Source organism: Podarcis cretensis, assembly GCF_951804945.1.
Source record: "Podarcis cretensis genome assembly, chromosome: 13".
In the NCBI taxonomy this organism is placed as follows: Eukaryota; Metazoa; Chordata; class Lepidosauria; order Squamata; family Lacertidae; genus Podarcis; species Podarcis cretensis.
Genome location: NC_137182.1, coordinates 57,158,740 through 57,173,994, shown reverse-complemented (window position 1 = coordinate 57,173,994; position 15,255 = coordinate 57,158,740). Strand labels below are relative to the sequence as shown.

Sequence of the window (15,255 nt, the reverse complement as noted above, 5' to 3'; positions counted from 1 at the left end):
CATTTCGGTTTCTGTTACTTTTCTCTCGCTCCTTTCCTTAGATATGGAGGTGTGGCAGTTCAATCCTTTTGACCCAGCCCAGGTTCCTTTCCCTCAGCCTCCCTCTCTCTCAGCAATGCCCCTCCTGAGGCGTTTTATTTTGTGCGCCAGACCCAGGGGATCCCTCGGCCCTCTTCTTTCTCTCCCCCCTCTTCCTCTCTCCTCCTCCTGGCCCCCGAGATTCTCCTCAGGCAGAGCCACTTCTCCCTCAGACTCAGCCTCTCCTCCTCCTCCCTTCCTCCCGTCTCAGCTCCAGCCTCAAAACTCCCTCAGAAAAGGCGCCTCTCATCTTCCCGCCAAAAGGGCTGGCTCCGCCCCCGCCTCGGCTGGCCAATCAGAGAGAGAGGTTCCAGCCCCCTGGTGGCGTTGCTGAGGGACTGCAGCTGCAGACTCGGCCCGGGCTCAGCTGTCCATCACAGCTGTCCATCCATTCTGTTCCGTCTCCTCTGGACATCGAAGTGGTTGCATGTCTTCCCTGTAGCCTCTTGTCTGAATTACACCTGGAAGAAACGACTCACTTGTCACTCACCGTTCTGACTTCCTTCCTGGACTGCAAACACTGAAAGGCAGGAGCAACTAGGCGGATACATTGCACATAAACCCCTCCAGTTGCCTGCACATTTTGTATGGCCACTTTCCTTCTCGGAGGGCTAGACTCAGCTTCCTTCTCCTTTCCTGAAGGAAAGCTCAGAGTCTGGAATACGATGAAGTCCAGCCCTGACTCCTAGCTAGACTTCTCTGTGCTTGCTCAGTGAACCTTTCTATTCTCCTGACAGCAGATCAATCCCTGCCTCAAGTCTCCCATCAAACCCACCCGTTGAGGTTGTGCTGATGGCCTGGAAAAAACAGGGCAAGTTCCTGCATTGCATGGGGCTGGTCTAGTTGATCCTTGGGGTCCCTTCCAAGTCTACACACCTAGGATTCCATTATTCTTGGGGTCTAGCCCTCCTAGAGATATAGTTTGAATATTCCACCCACTCCCTCCCTGCCCACATTTTTCTGGAGAAGAATGGCTTTGGGGAAAAACAGGAAAAAAAAAACTGGTTTCCCCCCATTTTTTCTCCAGGTCTTCCAATATCTAAGCCCTCCCCAAGTCTTCATTACAGTGGGAGAACTACCAGAAGGCGTTTGGAGTTGGATCAGTGTCTGGGCTGAAAGACGGGAGTGGAGAATCAGAGAATTGGAGAGTTGGGAGGGACCCCAAGGGTCATCCAAACCAACCCTCTGCTCTGCAAGGCAGGAATCACAACGAAAGAAACCCAGGCAGACGGCCCCCCAACCTCGGCTTCAAAACCTCCAAGGAAGGAGAGTCCAGAGGCTGCATGCGGTATGTCAACACTGAACTGAGCCCACACTGCATGCCCTTCTGGCAGATCTCATTTAATGAAAATGTACATACCGCGAATCTGTTGAAAAACTAACAAATGTTTTGTGGAAACGCTTCATAAATATCACAAGTTTGTTCCAGGAAAGAAGCCAAAGAGGAGGAAGTGAAGCTATGCAACTGCAAAAGGCGACAGAGACGTTGCTGTTCCTCTTGTGCCCCGCAGGCAGTTTCCACCGCCGCCCCCGCCAGGCAGGCTGCTCAGAGTCCTTTGTCCACCAAGAGCAGCCTGGCGAGTGCTGGCGGCCAGGAGGGGCCACCCGGGAGAGGCCTCCCCTCGCGCCTCGGCCTCACTGCTCCAGCATCTGCTCGCAGGTCCGAGAGACTTCTCCCAGCTTGACCCGGGCGTAGTCGATCCTCTTGAGGGCCATCTGGCAGTCCTTGCGGGCCGAGTAGCTGGAGCCTTCGTGGGGCTGCCCTGTGGCCACCTGGAGGGAAGAGGAAAGCAGGCAGGTGAGAGGGCAGAAGGACCTGCCCCCTTGCCGGTGCGGAGTGTTGGACTAGGAAGCGGGAGGCAAGGGTTCAAATCACCCCATGGGGAGCTAGCTCCAGGCACCAGGCCCATCACAGACCAACTCTGCACTACAAAGACGTCTGCAAACGTGGCACGACAGCTGCCAACATCAGCCATGTGGGCCGTGCCTGGAGACAGGCAGGCTGTGCATCTCTAGCAGTGACCAGGGGAGGAATGGCCGCCTTGGGGAGCGCAGAGAGAAGGAACGCCAGGGTGCAGCTGCAGCAGCACAATCGGCCGCCTTCCTCTGCCCCGGCTGCAGCCAGGACTCCAAATTAGCCAGGCACATTATGCTACTGTCCAGACTGCGTGGAGATTTCTGGGCAAGCCCAGTTTATAAGCCTCCGCCTTAGTCCATAGTGAACACTGTTTCTGTTTCCACTGTGTGTGTTGGAAGAGCAAGCAAAGGTCAGACAACACAATTGAGATAATAGAATAAAAGAATCAAGCAGACATTCCGTTGTGGTGACCAAACTCAGGTTTAAGTTAGCTTTTGGCGCTTTGCTTATTATATACCTTAGTTTCTAATGCTGGCTGCCACAACACCTGTCTCTTGCACATCGGTCTCCCCAGCCCCAGCAGGCGATGTAACGCTCTATGTGTTTGACTTCACTCCCCGAAGGCCCCCTTCTCCAGGGTCTCCCGAGACAGACGGATGCCAACTCCTCAGCTGTGAAGTTCAATGGGTGACCCTGGGTCCATTCTTGTCCCTCTCAGCCTAGTCTACCTTGCAGGGTTGGTGTGGGATTAAATGAGAACTAGGACCTGGGAGAAGCAAGGGTTTGAATTCCCCACCCAGCCATGATAAAACACTGGATGTGACGGGGGGGGGGGGGGCTGTCCCTGTTATTCTAAAGCAGCAATGCTGCAGCAAGCAAAGGCTCCAGCAGCTAAGTCAGCTGCTTGTGGCTGCAAAGCCAGACAGGATGTATGTGACTGTTGCCATGGAAACAAAGGGGCAGTCCATTCTGTACTGAGCACCGGATGTTAGCTCAGTGTGTGTGTGTGTCATATGACCTGTACAGGATGTACATGGGTGGAGTTTGGAGTTTTCTCTCTGTTTGTTGAAGAGAGCAGACATGTTTTCTCTTTTACTATATGACTGCTGAAGACAGGAATAAAACATGTAGATACATTTCTGTCTGTGTCTGATTCCCCTCCCTGGGGATATGCTGGAGAGCAGGGAGGAGGAGAGCAGTTGGTGTGTTTTTCTCACAGCCTGAGGAAAATCGCCGGAACGGACCTCGTGTGTTTTTACTGCCGGGAGTCGCCGGAGGGAGGTCAAAGGAATTCAGCCGGTGCCTGGAGAGATAGGCACATACCTCTGACCGAGCTTGAATTCTGACATTGGTAGCAGAGGACGGTTGCTACGATCCATGGGAGTCTGCATCAAGGAGACTGTATTCATCCCTCTCCATGGATGCCTGAGATGGAGGCTGATTCTCTGCAGCTAGAAGCTGACCAGATGAAGCTGAAAGCCAAGCTACGGAGCCCAGGTATGAGATTTTCGGGCTTAAGAATGTGAATGCAGATGGATTAATTCTCTGCTTCATGGGAGCAACGTTTGGGAAAAACAGCTCCGAGAGAGAAGAGTCTGCATTCCAAACATTCCTGTGGTTTTTCCTGTCCAAGGAAAGGAATGTGGTTGCTTAGCAACGCAAGATAAGAGCTGGAAGTCAGGCTATGCCCAAAGAGGCACAAACAGCTCGTGTTTTGACTAGGCCTTACAAAGGAACTGTGAAAGGGGACTTTCCAAGCGGCCAGTGTTATTGCTGCCAGGTGCACAGAGTGTAAACAAGCCAGCTATTGGATTTTAGAGGCTTGTGTTTGAGAGTCAATGCAAGGACTCAAAATGGATGCCAAGAAGGGAGTTTTGCCTTCTCCACCCCTTTTGACCAGTGACAATTATGCATCTTGGTCTATTAAGATGAAGGCCTTGCTGCAGAATCAGAGACTGTTTGGGGTGATTGAGAACCCCATCCCTGCAGCACCAACGCGTGCTTGGGAGTCACAGGATGTGAAGGCCAGAACTGCTATAATTCTGTGCGTGTCAGACTCTCAGCTTATTCATATACAAGATTTACCGCACGCGAAAGATGTTTGGGACACGCTGAGAAGGACACATCAGAGAGATGCAGGTTCTTCAGCGTTGCTGTATTTTGAAAAGCTGACTAACCTGAGGCTTGCGCCTGATGGAGATGTTCAAGCGCACCTGACGGAAATGAAATTTCTGCGTCAGCAGATGGTGGAACGCAATTTCCGTCTGGATGAGGAAGTGTTTTGCTTCATGGTGATAAACAGCCTGAATCGGACTTACAAAACGGTTGCCAGTCAGCTGGGGTCTCTCCCAGCAGCTGATCTAACTTCGGACAGGGTCTTTGCCGTGGTTCTTTGTGAACATGACAGACTTGCCGCCCTGGAAGTGAAGGACAGGGGGAGAGAAGAACGGAGTTCAGACACCCCCACTGCTGTAGCTACTGGAGGAGACGCCGTAGCTTTGAACGTTGTCCAATGCCACAATTGTGGACAGACTGGGCATCTTCAGCGGAACTGCAGGAAGCCACGTCAGAACAAAGGAGCCAAGGGGAGCTCCACGAAGTCTGAGGCGTCAGGCAGAAGTCATGCCAAGTCACAGGCGAAGCCTGCAAAGGTTTTGATGTCCCTAAAAGCCACACCACAAGTGGGGAATTCCTTCGTTTTAGACACGGGAGCGACGGTTCACATGACCCATCGCAGGGATTTGTTTTCGTCGTTTAAGAAGCAAAGCTTCGTTGTACAACAAGCCAACGGTCAAGAGCTAGAAGCCACCGGAATTGGGACTGTGTATCTTAAAAGTCAGAACTTGACTATAAACAATGTTTATTTGGTTCCAGAGTTGAAGTACAATCTGCTCAGCGTTTCGCAGATCGCCAAGAAGGGACTAAAACTGTCCTATGATGATCAACACTGCGAGATCTACAAAGATGGAGAGTTGTATCTTTCTGCCAAAGAGAAAGATGGACTGTATTTGTTGACTTTTGATCAAAGTGATTACATGGAATGTAATTCTTGTGATTCTAACATGATTTCTTTTGCAGGTGTAGCCAAGAAGAACGCCAAGCAGGTCACCTCGAGGGTCGACAAGGCATTTCAGCGGGTGTATGCTGATGTGATTGGTCCTTTAGCACCATCTAGAGGCAATGCAAAGTATTACCTAATATGTGTTGATTCTTTCACAGGTTTTGTCTGGTTTTATCTTTTGGAGAGACCGAAAGAAGCCTTAGAAAGGTTTAAAGAGTTTTGTGACAAAGTTAAAAATATGCATGATGCTGACATAGATTGTCTTTGCACAGATGAGAAGCCAATTTTTCTTTTACAGGATTTCCAGAGGTTCCTGAAGAAGAAAGGGATAAGACACAAAATTGCAGCTTCCGAAGAAGCTTGGAAGAGATGTATCTGTGTTAGGGTGAACAAAGAATTGCAAAAGGGAATGGAAGCGCAATTGCTTAGTTCACATCTGCCACATGAGTACTGGGCTGAGTCACTAATGTCATTTTGTTACACGTGGTTGAGAAAGGTTTCAAAAGACTTGGGATGTTCTCCTTTTGAGAAACTGTTCCACAGAAAACCTTCTGTTGCCCATTTCAAGGTTTTTGGGTCTCATGTGAGGACAGAAGCTCCGGGTGGAGTAAAGAATGCCAGAGGCATTTTTGTGGGTTATGAAAAGGGTCTCTACAGAGTAATTTTGTCTGAATCTGGTAAGGTGATTCTCACAAAATTTCTAGAGAGTGCTCCTGAACAGGAGCGAGTGATTGTTCACACATTTCCCACAGGAGATAATGATGATTCTGATGATGATGATGATGAGTTTGATCTTATTGAGTTCAGTAGTACTGATGATGACAGCGATAGCTCAGACAGCTCAGTTGTCACAGTCATTGAGAAGAAATCTCACACAATGACTAGACCCTCAGAAGAGGAGGATGAACCACTGATTAAGCTTAGTACTGATTCTTCAGAGAGTTCAGAGGCTGAACCAGAAAGCAAGGGAGAGCAGCACCTCTTACGTAGGTCTGAGAGAGCAACGAAGGGTGTACCACCCAAGAGGTATTCAAAAGAGTTTGCCAACCAAGCTATTGCATGTGTTGCTGTTGTAAACGACCAAGGTCAAATTGAAGCTGTGTCTGAGTCAGAGACAAAGGCACAACAGAGAGTTGCTAACCAAGGTAATGCAGAAGCACTCATTCCTTGGAAGTCACACAACCAGAGAGGTACATTGGTAAAACCAGTGGCGGGTAGTTCCAAGGGTGGAACTGAAACAACAGGGGAGTGTTATAAGTATAACAACTGTTTGTTTTCTTCTCTGGATGACGCTTTGCTCGCTGCACGCATTGATACTTTAGGGGGAGTATGTTATTCTAAAGCAGCAATGCTGCAGCAAGCAAAGGCTCCAGCAGCTAAGTCAGCTGCTTGTGGCTGCAAAGCCAGACAGGATGTATGTGACTGTTGCCATGGAAACAAAGGGGCAGTCCATTCTGTACTGAGCACCGGATGTTAGCTCAGTGTGTGTGTGTGTCATATGACCTGTACAGGATGTACATGGGTGGAGTTTGGAGTTTTCTCTCTGTTTGTTGAAGAGAGCAGACATGTTTTCTCTTTTACTATATGACTGCTGAAGACAGGAATAAAACATGTAGATACATTTCTGTCTGTGTCTGATTCCCCTCCCTGGGGATATGCTGGAGAGCAGGGAGGAGGAGAGCAGTTGGTGTGTTTTTCTCACAGCCTGAGGAAAATCGCCGGAACGGACCTCGTGTGTTTTTACTGCCGGGAGTCGCCGGAGGGAGGTCAAAGGAATTCAGCCGGTGCCTGGAGAGATAGGCACATACCTCTGACCGAGCTTGAATTCTGACAGTCCCGCCTCTTTCAGCCTCTCCTACCTCACAGGGTTTAAATGCAGAGCAGGGAAAGCATGTAAGCCACTCTGAACGCCTTGAAATAGCAATGCAACACGGAAATAACATTGATATACTGTATAAAGTTCTGCTTGGTCCCCTGCAACCTGTTTCCCTCCCCTTCCCTCAAACAGTGCACAATGTCTCCTTTTCAAAGAATCGTAGAGCTAGAAGGGATCTCGAGGGCCATCTAGTCCAGCCCCCTGAAATGCAGGAATCTCAACATGCCGTCCCCCATCATCCCATCTGAAACCACACGGGGTCTGGCTTAGCTTTGCAAGTCAGTTTTTGATCGTCAGAATAGTCTTGCAGCCGCCGCCGCTGCCCCTGGAGGAGAGCAAAGGGGGACCTTCCAGCCCAGCCTCAAGTTCTCCCACTGGCCCACAAGGTGGGGGATCTGGCGGCAGGATCCGAGCCCAAGAGCAGCAATGTGCCCTCCTGCGATCAGTTTCCAGCCACTGGTACCCAGAAGCACCACTGCTGCCTCTGGCTGGCAGCCACAGACAACCTTTCTCACCCCCCACGAAGTGGCTTCCTCAGCTTTTAGAGCCATCCCACTTGGTGGCCACGGCAGCCACCAGCCAAGGAGCCCCAAGCAAGTCCTCAGAGCTCTGAGCATCCCTCTCCAGATATGGCAGGTGGCCATGATCTTCGCTGTCCAGAAAGAGCGGGGGGCTTTTCCCCAGCTGGGAGCGTCCCTTTAGACACATTGCCTCCGTCTCCTATTCTTGTGACTGCGGCTTCTGGGGTGCTGGATGGGGCTGGGGTCCCTGACAGGAGCCCCCCCCCCCAGCGCCAGCCCCGCCCACCCACCTGCGTGAGGTAGCGGATCTGGGCGGAGAGCTCCGACTCCACCTTCTGGACGGAGCCCATGAACTGGGAGGTCTGGCGCTCCAGCAGGCTCCAGTTGGGCTTCTCCTTGGACAGCTCCAGGATCACCGTGCCTGCGGGGGGGGGGGGGAAGAGAGAGGGGGGTGATGTCAGTGGTGGGCGGGGCAAGCAGGCGGCGCCTTCAGGCACAGGGGATTTCCACCCAGCCTGGCCCCGCCTGCTCCCCAAGGCCCCGCCCCCCGCCCCGCCCCCAGAGGCCTCTAAGCTCCGCCCAGAAGCCCCGCCTCCCTCACCGAGCCCGGCTCAAGGCCCCGCCCACCCGCGCTCTGCATGGCCGCGCCGATCTCTCGCTCCAGCTCCTCCAGCAGCCGCAGCCGCTCGTTGGCCAAGCCCAGCCCGTAGGCGCCCGAGCCCGAGCCCGACCCCGACCCGGACGCCGCCGCCGCCGACGAGGAGCCCGCCGCCATGGCGCGCCGGCCCGTCTCCCGCCCGCGCATGCGCCGAGCCATCCGGAACTACGTCTCCCGGCGCGCCCCGCGCTCTCTTCCGGCGGGAGGCGTGCGCATGCGCCTCTGTGAGGCGAGGCCTTTAAATCTTCCCGTCGTGCCCTTCGTCTCCCGGTGGGCGGGGCCATGCCTGGCGCGGGCTGGCGGCGGCACGTGCGCGCGGAGCTGCAGCGTCGGGAGCGGCGCGCGCGGGGCCTGCGGCTGCTGCTGGAGCGACGTGAGAGGGGGGCCCGGGGAACTCCCCGCCACTGGACGGGCTTCTTCCCGGGGGGGGGGCTCGCTTGGGGTCCCCCTAGTCAGCGGGGCGGGGGCCAGCTGCTCCGCCCAGCCCTCTCCTCCCTTCATCATCATCATACTTGGCTCTTTATACCCCACCCACCCGGCTCACTTTCCCCAGCCACTCCGGGCAGCTCCCAATCGAGTGTTAAAAACAAGACAGCATTCAATATGAAAAACTGCCTTCAGGTGTTTGGAAAGATAGGATAGCTGCTGATTTCCTTGACATCTGGTGGGAGGGCGTTCCACAGGGCAGGCGCCACCACCCAGAAGGCCCTTTGCCTGGTTCCCTGCAACCTCACTTCTGGCAGGGAGGGAACCGCCAGAAGGCCCTTGGAGCTGGACCTCAGTGGGGGTGGAGACGCTCTTTCAGATATACTGGACTGAGGCCACTTGGGGCTTTCAAGGTCAGCACCAACCCTTGGAACTGTGCTTGGAAACATCCTGGGAGCCAATGCAGATCTCTCTGGACCGGTGTGATGTGGTCCCAGCAGCTGCTCCCAGTCACCAGTCCAGCTGCCGCATTCTGGATAATCCATTTCCAGCCGCCACTGCCTCTTGTGGCAGGGAGTTCCGCCGTTTTAGGCGCTGCAGGAGAACGCCTCTCCCTCCCTTCAGCCTCATTGGCTGCCCCCAAGTTCTGCTGTGACCAAATGGGGAGAAAAGCTTTCCTCTCCACTTTCTCCATGACAGTAATAAGTTTATCAGCTTCCATCATGCTGCCTTTTCCTCACCTTTTCTCTTGACAAATAAGCCCGCCCCCTTGATCACTCTCAACCTCCCTGTGACCCCCAGTTGAAGGGCACCATAGAACGCTAAGAAATAATAATAACTTTGGTGACCCTTTTCTGAACCTTTTCCAACTTGGCAATATCCTTTTTCAGGTGAGATAACCAGAACCGCACAGAGTTATTCCAAATACAGTCACATCATTGATTTGCATAACGTCCATAATTATGCCAATGATCCCTGGAGTGGGGATTGGCCTTTTTCGCGGCTGCCACCCCCTGGGCCCACATCTTTCGGAGTCTGAAGATGTTTTCTGGTTAGACAGAGGCTATAAAGCAGGGCAGAGAGGCGTGAAGCCTAGCAGGAGTTTCGAGGGCCGGGCAGAAAGGGCTGGAGGGCCGCTTCCCTGCCATAGAGTCAGAATAGGATCTTCTTGGCTCTCTGCCTGGTGCAGAATCCTGCAACTGCTACAGCAGCCCTCGCCTTCCTGGCGCCTTCCAGAGGTTGCGGGACTACAACTCCCAGCAGCCACCAAGTGGGTGAAGGCTGAATCACAGCACCCACTGGCTTGCATGTTTCCTTTGCTGTGATTCCTGCACTGGAGCGGGTTGGGCTGGATGACCCCTCAGCCCCTTCTGCTGGCAACCATTGCCTTGAACATCAGAACCACCTGCTGGAGGGGCCAAAGTGGGGCTCCCGCCCGAGCCCAGCGTCCTGATCTCACAGCAGCCAGACAGACGCCTCTGATGGAAGCCACCTGGCAGGATTCGCACACAAGAGCAGCTCTCCCCCTGATTTCCAGCAAAGGGACTTCATTCTCGCTAGTAGCCACTGACAGGCCTGTCCTCCGCTGCAAAATTCCCCAATTCTTTTTTAAAGCCGTCCAGGTCGGTAGCCATTTTGCTACCTCCTGTGGGAGGGAGTTCCGCAAGTTAATGATGTGCTGCATGAAGAAGTTGCTTTCTCTCCCCAGCCTTTGGAGAGGCAAGCGGGGCAGTGGAGGCCTAGGGTGGGGCTGCCCTTTCTAAAAGCCCCTTTCCCAGAGACCCCCTTCCTTCCCAGCCCTCTCCTGAGACTCCTCCTTGCTCTTCCAGATGAAAAGCTGTATGGCCGCCTTGATGCTCTGCAGACCCTGCTGGCGGCGGCGGAGGAGGAGGGGGGGCAGTGGCCGGCGGCTGTGGGGTCCTGCCGGTGAGTGTGCCAGGGTGGGGTGCTGGTAGGAGGGGAAAGGATGGGCGTTTGCTGAACTGGGGGGGGGGGCGGTCCTCTTCTGGCTTTTTCCTTCTTTTTTTATACATTTTTATTGATTTTTTAACATATCAGTTCCAACAGTCATACAACATATTTTCTCATAACATGTTTTAGACTTCTGTAAGCACCTCTGAAGATTTTCCATTCTTTATCACTTATTCTGCATTTCATAATTTCTATATTGCATTTAATTATCCTTAACTAATAATTCTTTTCGTAGTCTTCTAATATTTCAAATAATCCACCTTGCAAAACTGTTCATCACAATTACTTTTCAAATAGTTCATATGTTTACTCCAGTCCTCTGAGAATCTCTGATCCCGCAGGTTTCGAATCCTACTTGTTAGTTTATCTAATTCTGCCTAGTCCCCCTCTTCTGGCTTTTTCCAGGCCCCCCCAGGAAGTGGCCTCCGTCCGGGTGCAGCAGGAGATGGAGCTGATCGAACTCCGGAAAGAGAGAGAGGAGGTGAGTGGAGGCTCCGCAAGGGCCTGGATCGGGGCCAGCTCCTGTGGCTCCATCAGATTATGGAATTGTGGGGCGGGAGGAGCTCCCCAGGGGTCATCTAGTCCAACCCCTTGCAGTGCTGGAATCTCAAGGCTGACACCCAATCTCTGCTCCCGGGACAAAAAACGTAGGGGTGCAAATGCGGGAGACAAATGAATAAGTGCTGCGCTTGCTTTGCAGTTGCACCAGCGGGTCGCCCTCCTGACGGACATCCTGAGGGAGGTGGAGGCAGAGAACAAGGAGCAGCGGGCAAAGTAGGAGTCTTGGTCTCTCTGGCCCCCCAGGTGTGGGAGGGGAGCGGGGCTCGGCCTTTTAAAGAAGCTGGGTGCAGCTGGTTCGCCGGTGTTGCATCCCAGCAGCTTTCCTTCCTCTGTTCCCCCTGACTTTGCTGCAAAATTCACCAGGAAGCCCACAAAACGTTAGAAAATGAAATCTTTCATTGGCGGGGGTTGGGCTGGATGACCCCTGGGTGTCCCTCCTGGCTTTCTCTAGGATCCGGTGCTTTCTGCCCCTCCGCAGGACGAGGCGCCTGGCCCAGGATCTGGCTGCCCTGACCCGCCGGCACGAGGAGGCGCAGTGCCAGGCCTGGGCGCTCTCCCAGGAGGCCGAGGGGCTGCGCCAGGAGCTGGCCGAGGCGCAGGGACTCATGCAGGAGGCGCGGCGGAAAAGGGAGGAGCTGGAGGTGCGCTGGGTGCGCGAGAAGGCGCTGGAGGCCGGCCGGCTGAACCAGGCCAACGAGCAGCACAACCGGTGAGCAGAGGGGCTCTGTCCGGAAAGATGCTCAGGCAGGGGGCGGTGGAGGTGCAGTCGCACCACGGAAGCCGAACGGAAGTCCATTTGTCTTCCAAAACATTCGGGAACCAAGGCCCGGCTTCCAAGTGGCTGCAGCAAGCTCGATACAATACGATAATCTTTATTGTCATTTTTCCATACAGAACAACGAAATTGAAAAATCTACATAAGACATTCAAAACCCAACAGGCCTGCTATCCCAACCTGGTTAGCTCCCTAAAAACTGACCCCATTTTTAAATACAATATACTCCCATAGAGACTCCTTACAATGCGTTTGGAGCCCTGCCTGTCGGATCTCCGGGTTCCAACCAACACACTCACTTCCAGGTTTGCGGCGTTCAGGAGCCAAAACATTGGAGTGCCAAGACATTTGGGTTAGAATTCATATGCTGCCCTCTTCGCACAAGACTTTTCTTCCCTGAAATCCACTGCAGCCCCAACTCCGTCTCTCTCCCACCCCAGGTATCAGCGGAGAGTCCGGCGCCTCCAAGAGAAGCTGCAGGAGGCGAGGGAAGCGGCCGGCATGTGAGTCCGTCTCCTTTTCCTGAGGGAGGGCAAGGGGGTGTCCCTCTCTAGTGGGGCTGCCATCCCCGCTCGGCCTTGAAGCTCCCTGGGCCACTCTGGCACGCAGCGCGGAGTTCAACTGCGGAACTCCCTCCAACAGGAGGCAGCGGTGAAAGGGGGAGACGAGGCAGATTCATGGGCCAGCGGTGGGTCTGCTCCATCTCCGCAGTTGGAGGTGGCCGTGTTTCTGAATCCCAGTTGCCAAAGCCGCAGGGAGGGAGAGTTGCTCTTTCCCCCGGATCCTGCCTGCATTTGGTTGGCCACTGCGAGGCCAGGAGGCGGGACTAGGTGGCCCCCCGTTGCCCTGACCCAGCCATGGTGTCCTTGGGGAACCTCCAGCTCCAGAGGCAGTCTACCTCCATTCCTCAGTTCATGGGGGCATTTGGCCCCTGGGAGAACAGGAGGAGGGGCTCCCCTTGGGGCCTTCAATGGGGGTTATCAGTCCTGGCAGAAGGTTTTGAGGTGCCCTGCTCTCCCCGCTTTGTGATAGAGAGGGCAGCTGGCTGCTTCAATCCTGCCTTATAGGGAGGGGGGAGCCATTCCCAGCTCCAGGAAGCGTTGGGGTTGGGCTGCTTTGAGAAGGGAGGTGGGCATTCTGCACCTCGCCCTTCATCATGGTGCCAATCCCAGGAGTCCTGGAGGGCACCTGCCTTTTCCCCAACCATCTCTGGGCCCTGAGCACCTCTGATTTTCAGTGGGGAAACCGATGGCAGCCTCTGAAGCTTCCCGTCCCTTTTCTATGGACCAGGCCCTTAAGATTAGTAGTAATAATAGAATTATCCTGTGTCAGTCACGCTGGGATCCTGCGTCTTGGCTGACCGCTCTGTGTGCATTGATCCCGGGTCTGGTCCTTATGTCTTAAAAAATAAAAGAGAGCAGCAGGATAAAAATGCAATTAATAAATCACAGAATTGAAAGGCTGGAAGGACAGCACGGGCCCTCTGGGGCAGCCCCTACAATGCAGGTATTGCAACTGAAATATTCCGGGCAGACGGCTACCAAACCTTTGAATTATTGTTAAAAAATTAAACTTGTGTGTTTTTGCAACACTTTAAGTTGCCTGTTTTTTGTAGACCGCTTAGAGATGTTTTTAAAATGTAAAGCGGTATTGAAATCACTCGACTCTGCTTAAAAACCTCCAAGGGAGGAGAGTCCTAGATTGAGCGTTTTGTTTTTCACAGTTTTAAATGTTTTCAATTTCCCTCTGCGGGGAAAGCAGGGTGCCGTTTTCTAAGAAGATTCAGTTTGTAGAGGCTGGCCATGCCTTCTGAGCAGCAGCTGCCTTTGCTCTGAAAGCCCCCCACTTTTCCTTAGGAAAGGGGGGCACCCAACTGCCTGCCCCAACACAGTCTGCCCCTCTCTCTTGACGCAGGATTCCCAGGCCGGCAGCTGCAGAATCGTCCCCCAGCGACAGCACCTTCAGCACATCTTGCGAGGAAACCAGCGCAGAAGGTGGGAGCAGCCCAAAGGTGGGTGTGGCGGGGGGGCATATTTAGTCAAGTAATGTGCGCCCCACCTTTCAGGCGAGAGATTCTTCCAGGGCGGAAGGTGTCTAGGAAAGCATCAAGCTGCATTTTCATACCATTTGATCTCGGTTTATTGCGATCTTGGAAACGACCAAGGGGCTTGGTAGACCGTGAGCCAGTGGTGCGATGCAGCAGCAAAAAAGGTGAAGACTATCCTAGCCGCAGCAACAGGAGTCGAGTGTCCAGATCAGGGGAAGGAATAATACCGCTTTATTCTGCCTTGGTCAGGCCCCACCTGGAGCCCCATGTCCAGTTCTGGGCATCACAATTTAAAAAGGATGTTGACAAGCTGAAAGAGGGCAAGCAGGATGGAAACCAGGCCTTATGAGGAATGGTTGAAGGAGCGGGGGACGTTTAGCCTGGGAAAGAGGAGAGATGAGAACCATCAAATATCTGAAGGGCTGTCCCAGGGAAGATGGAGCAAGCTGGTTTTCTCCTGGTCCCTAAAAATAGTAATAATAATTTATTATTTATACCCCGCCCATCTGGCCGGGTTTCCCCAGCCACTCTGGGCGGCTTCCAACAAAATATTAAAATACAATAGTGTGTCAAACATTAAAAGCTTCCCTTAAGAGGGCTGCCTTCAGATGTCTTCTAAAAGTCGGGTAGTTGTTTATTTCCTTGTTATCTGATGGGAGAGTGTTCCACAGGGCAGGTGCCACCACCGAGAAGGCCCTCTGCCTGGGTCCCTGTAACCTCACTTCTCGCAGGGAGGGAACCGCCAGAAGGCCCTCGGAGCAGGACCTCCAGAGGAGAGGACTTGAGGCAATGGCTTCTACTTACAAGGAGATTCCAGCTAACGTCAGGAAGAACCTCTCTCTCTTTTGTTGGGGGTCTTCAAGCAGTTTGGGTGGCCGCCTATCAGGAATGCCGGAACTGCGATTCCTGGGGTTCCCCCTCAATCCCGCCGTTCTCAGCGCTCCTTCCCCTCCTTCTAGGTTTCAGAAGCAGGACCAGCAGAGTCCAGCCCCCCTCGGGCCTCATCCCCTCTGGGTCAGCGCGCAGCTGCAGGTAGCCTTGTCCCTCCTTCCCGGGGAGTCTGTGGGGCAGCAAACTTCCTCCAGGTCCTTAACTTGGCCCCCTCTTTCTCGCCGCAGGTCCAATCCCCGAGGCAGCCCCCGCCCCGTGAATGCAGCCTGGCCCTTTCTGAGAACGTCTGCACGGCCGTCGGTCGGCTTGCTCAGTGGTCACAGCACGCTTGCAATGGCACCTTGATTCTGTACCTAGACCTCATGTCACGGAGAGCGTGCTGGTTGTGTGAATTGCTCAGGAAAAGGGGGCTAAGCCACACCCCACAACCCTGGAGTCTACAAGTTTTTGGGGGTCAGGGGTAGCATGGCCTCAAGGCCCCCTCCCAGGGTTGGGCGGCTACCGAAAGCCCCACATAGCTCTTCTGCGGGTG

General features: G+C 53.7%; 2 protein-coding genes across 2 annotated transcripts; one reads left to right on the top strand and one right to left on the bottom strand.

The window, feature by feature from the left end:
* Positions 1-1,398: 1,398 nt before the first annotated feature.
* MED11 (mediator complex subunit 11) lies at positions 1,399-8,191 on the bottom strand. The gene is made up of 3 exons (XM_079950988.1): positions 8,022-8,191; positions 7,685-7,815; positions 1,399-1,851 (listed from the first exon to the last, which is right to left on the bottom strand). The coding sequence occupies exons 1-3, from the start codon at positions 8,167-8,169 to the stop codon at positions 1,714-1,716; spliced, it is 417 nt and encodes a 138-aa protein (XP_079807114.1). The 5' UTR covers positions 8,170-8,191; the 3' UTR covers positions 1,399-1,713.
* A 141-nt stretch (positions 8,192-8,332) lies between these two features.
* Positions 8,333-15,119, top strand: LOC307202265 (uncharacterized protein). The gene is made up of 9 exons (XM_079952127.1): positions 8,333-8,425; positions 10,308-10,404; positions 10,855-10,930; positions 11,150-11,223; positions 11,489-11,719; positions 12,226-12,288; positions 13,700-13,796; positions 14,792-14,864; positions 14,951-15,119. Exons 1-9 carry the CDS (start codon positions 8,335-8,337, stop codon positions 14,980-14,982), a joined length of 834 nt encoding a protein of 277 aa, XP_079808253.1. The 5' UTR covers positions 8,333-8,334; the 3' UTR covers positions 14,983-15,119.
* Positions 15,120-15,255: the final 136 nt, after the last annotated feature.

What these genes read in the sequence shown, in the direction of transcription:
- LOC307202265 (XM_079952127.1), top strand. Translation starts at nt 8,335, where the DNA reads ATGCCTGGCGCGGGCTGGCGGCGGCACGTGCGCGCGGAGCTGCAGCGT. An exon ending in GCGGCTGTGGGGTCCTGCCG is followed by an intron (nt 10,405 to 10,854) that starts GTGAGTGTGCCA and finishes GGCTTTTTCCAG; the next exon opens with GCCCCCCCAGGAAGTGGCCT. An exon ending in GCGAGGGAAGCGGCCGGCAT is followed by an intron (nt 12,289 to 13,699) that starts GTGAGTCCGTCT and finishes CTCTTGACGCAG; the next exon opens with GATTCCCAGGCCGGCAGCTG.
- MED11 (XM_079950988.1), bottom strand. Translation starts at nt 8,169, where the DNA reads ATGGCGGCGGGCTCCTCGTCGGCGGCGGCGGCGTCCGGGTCGGGGTCG. An exon ending in CGCGGCCATGCAGAGCGCGG is followed by an intron (nt 7,816 to 8,021) that starts GTGGGCGGGGCC and finishes CCCCCCCCGCAG; the next exon opens with GCACGGTGATCCTGGAGCTG. An exon ending in AGATCCGCTACCTCACGCAG is followed by an intron (nt 1,852 to 7,684) that starts GTGGGTGGGCGG and finishes TCTTCCCTCCAG; the next exon opens with GTGGCCACAGGGCAGCCCCA.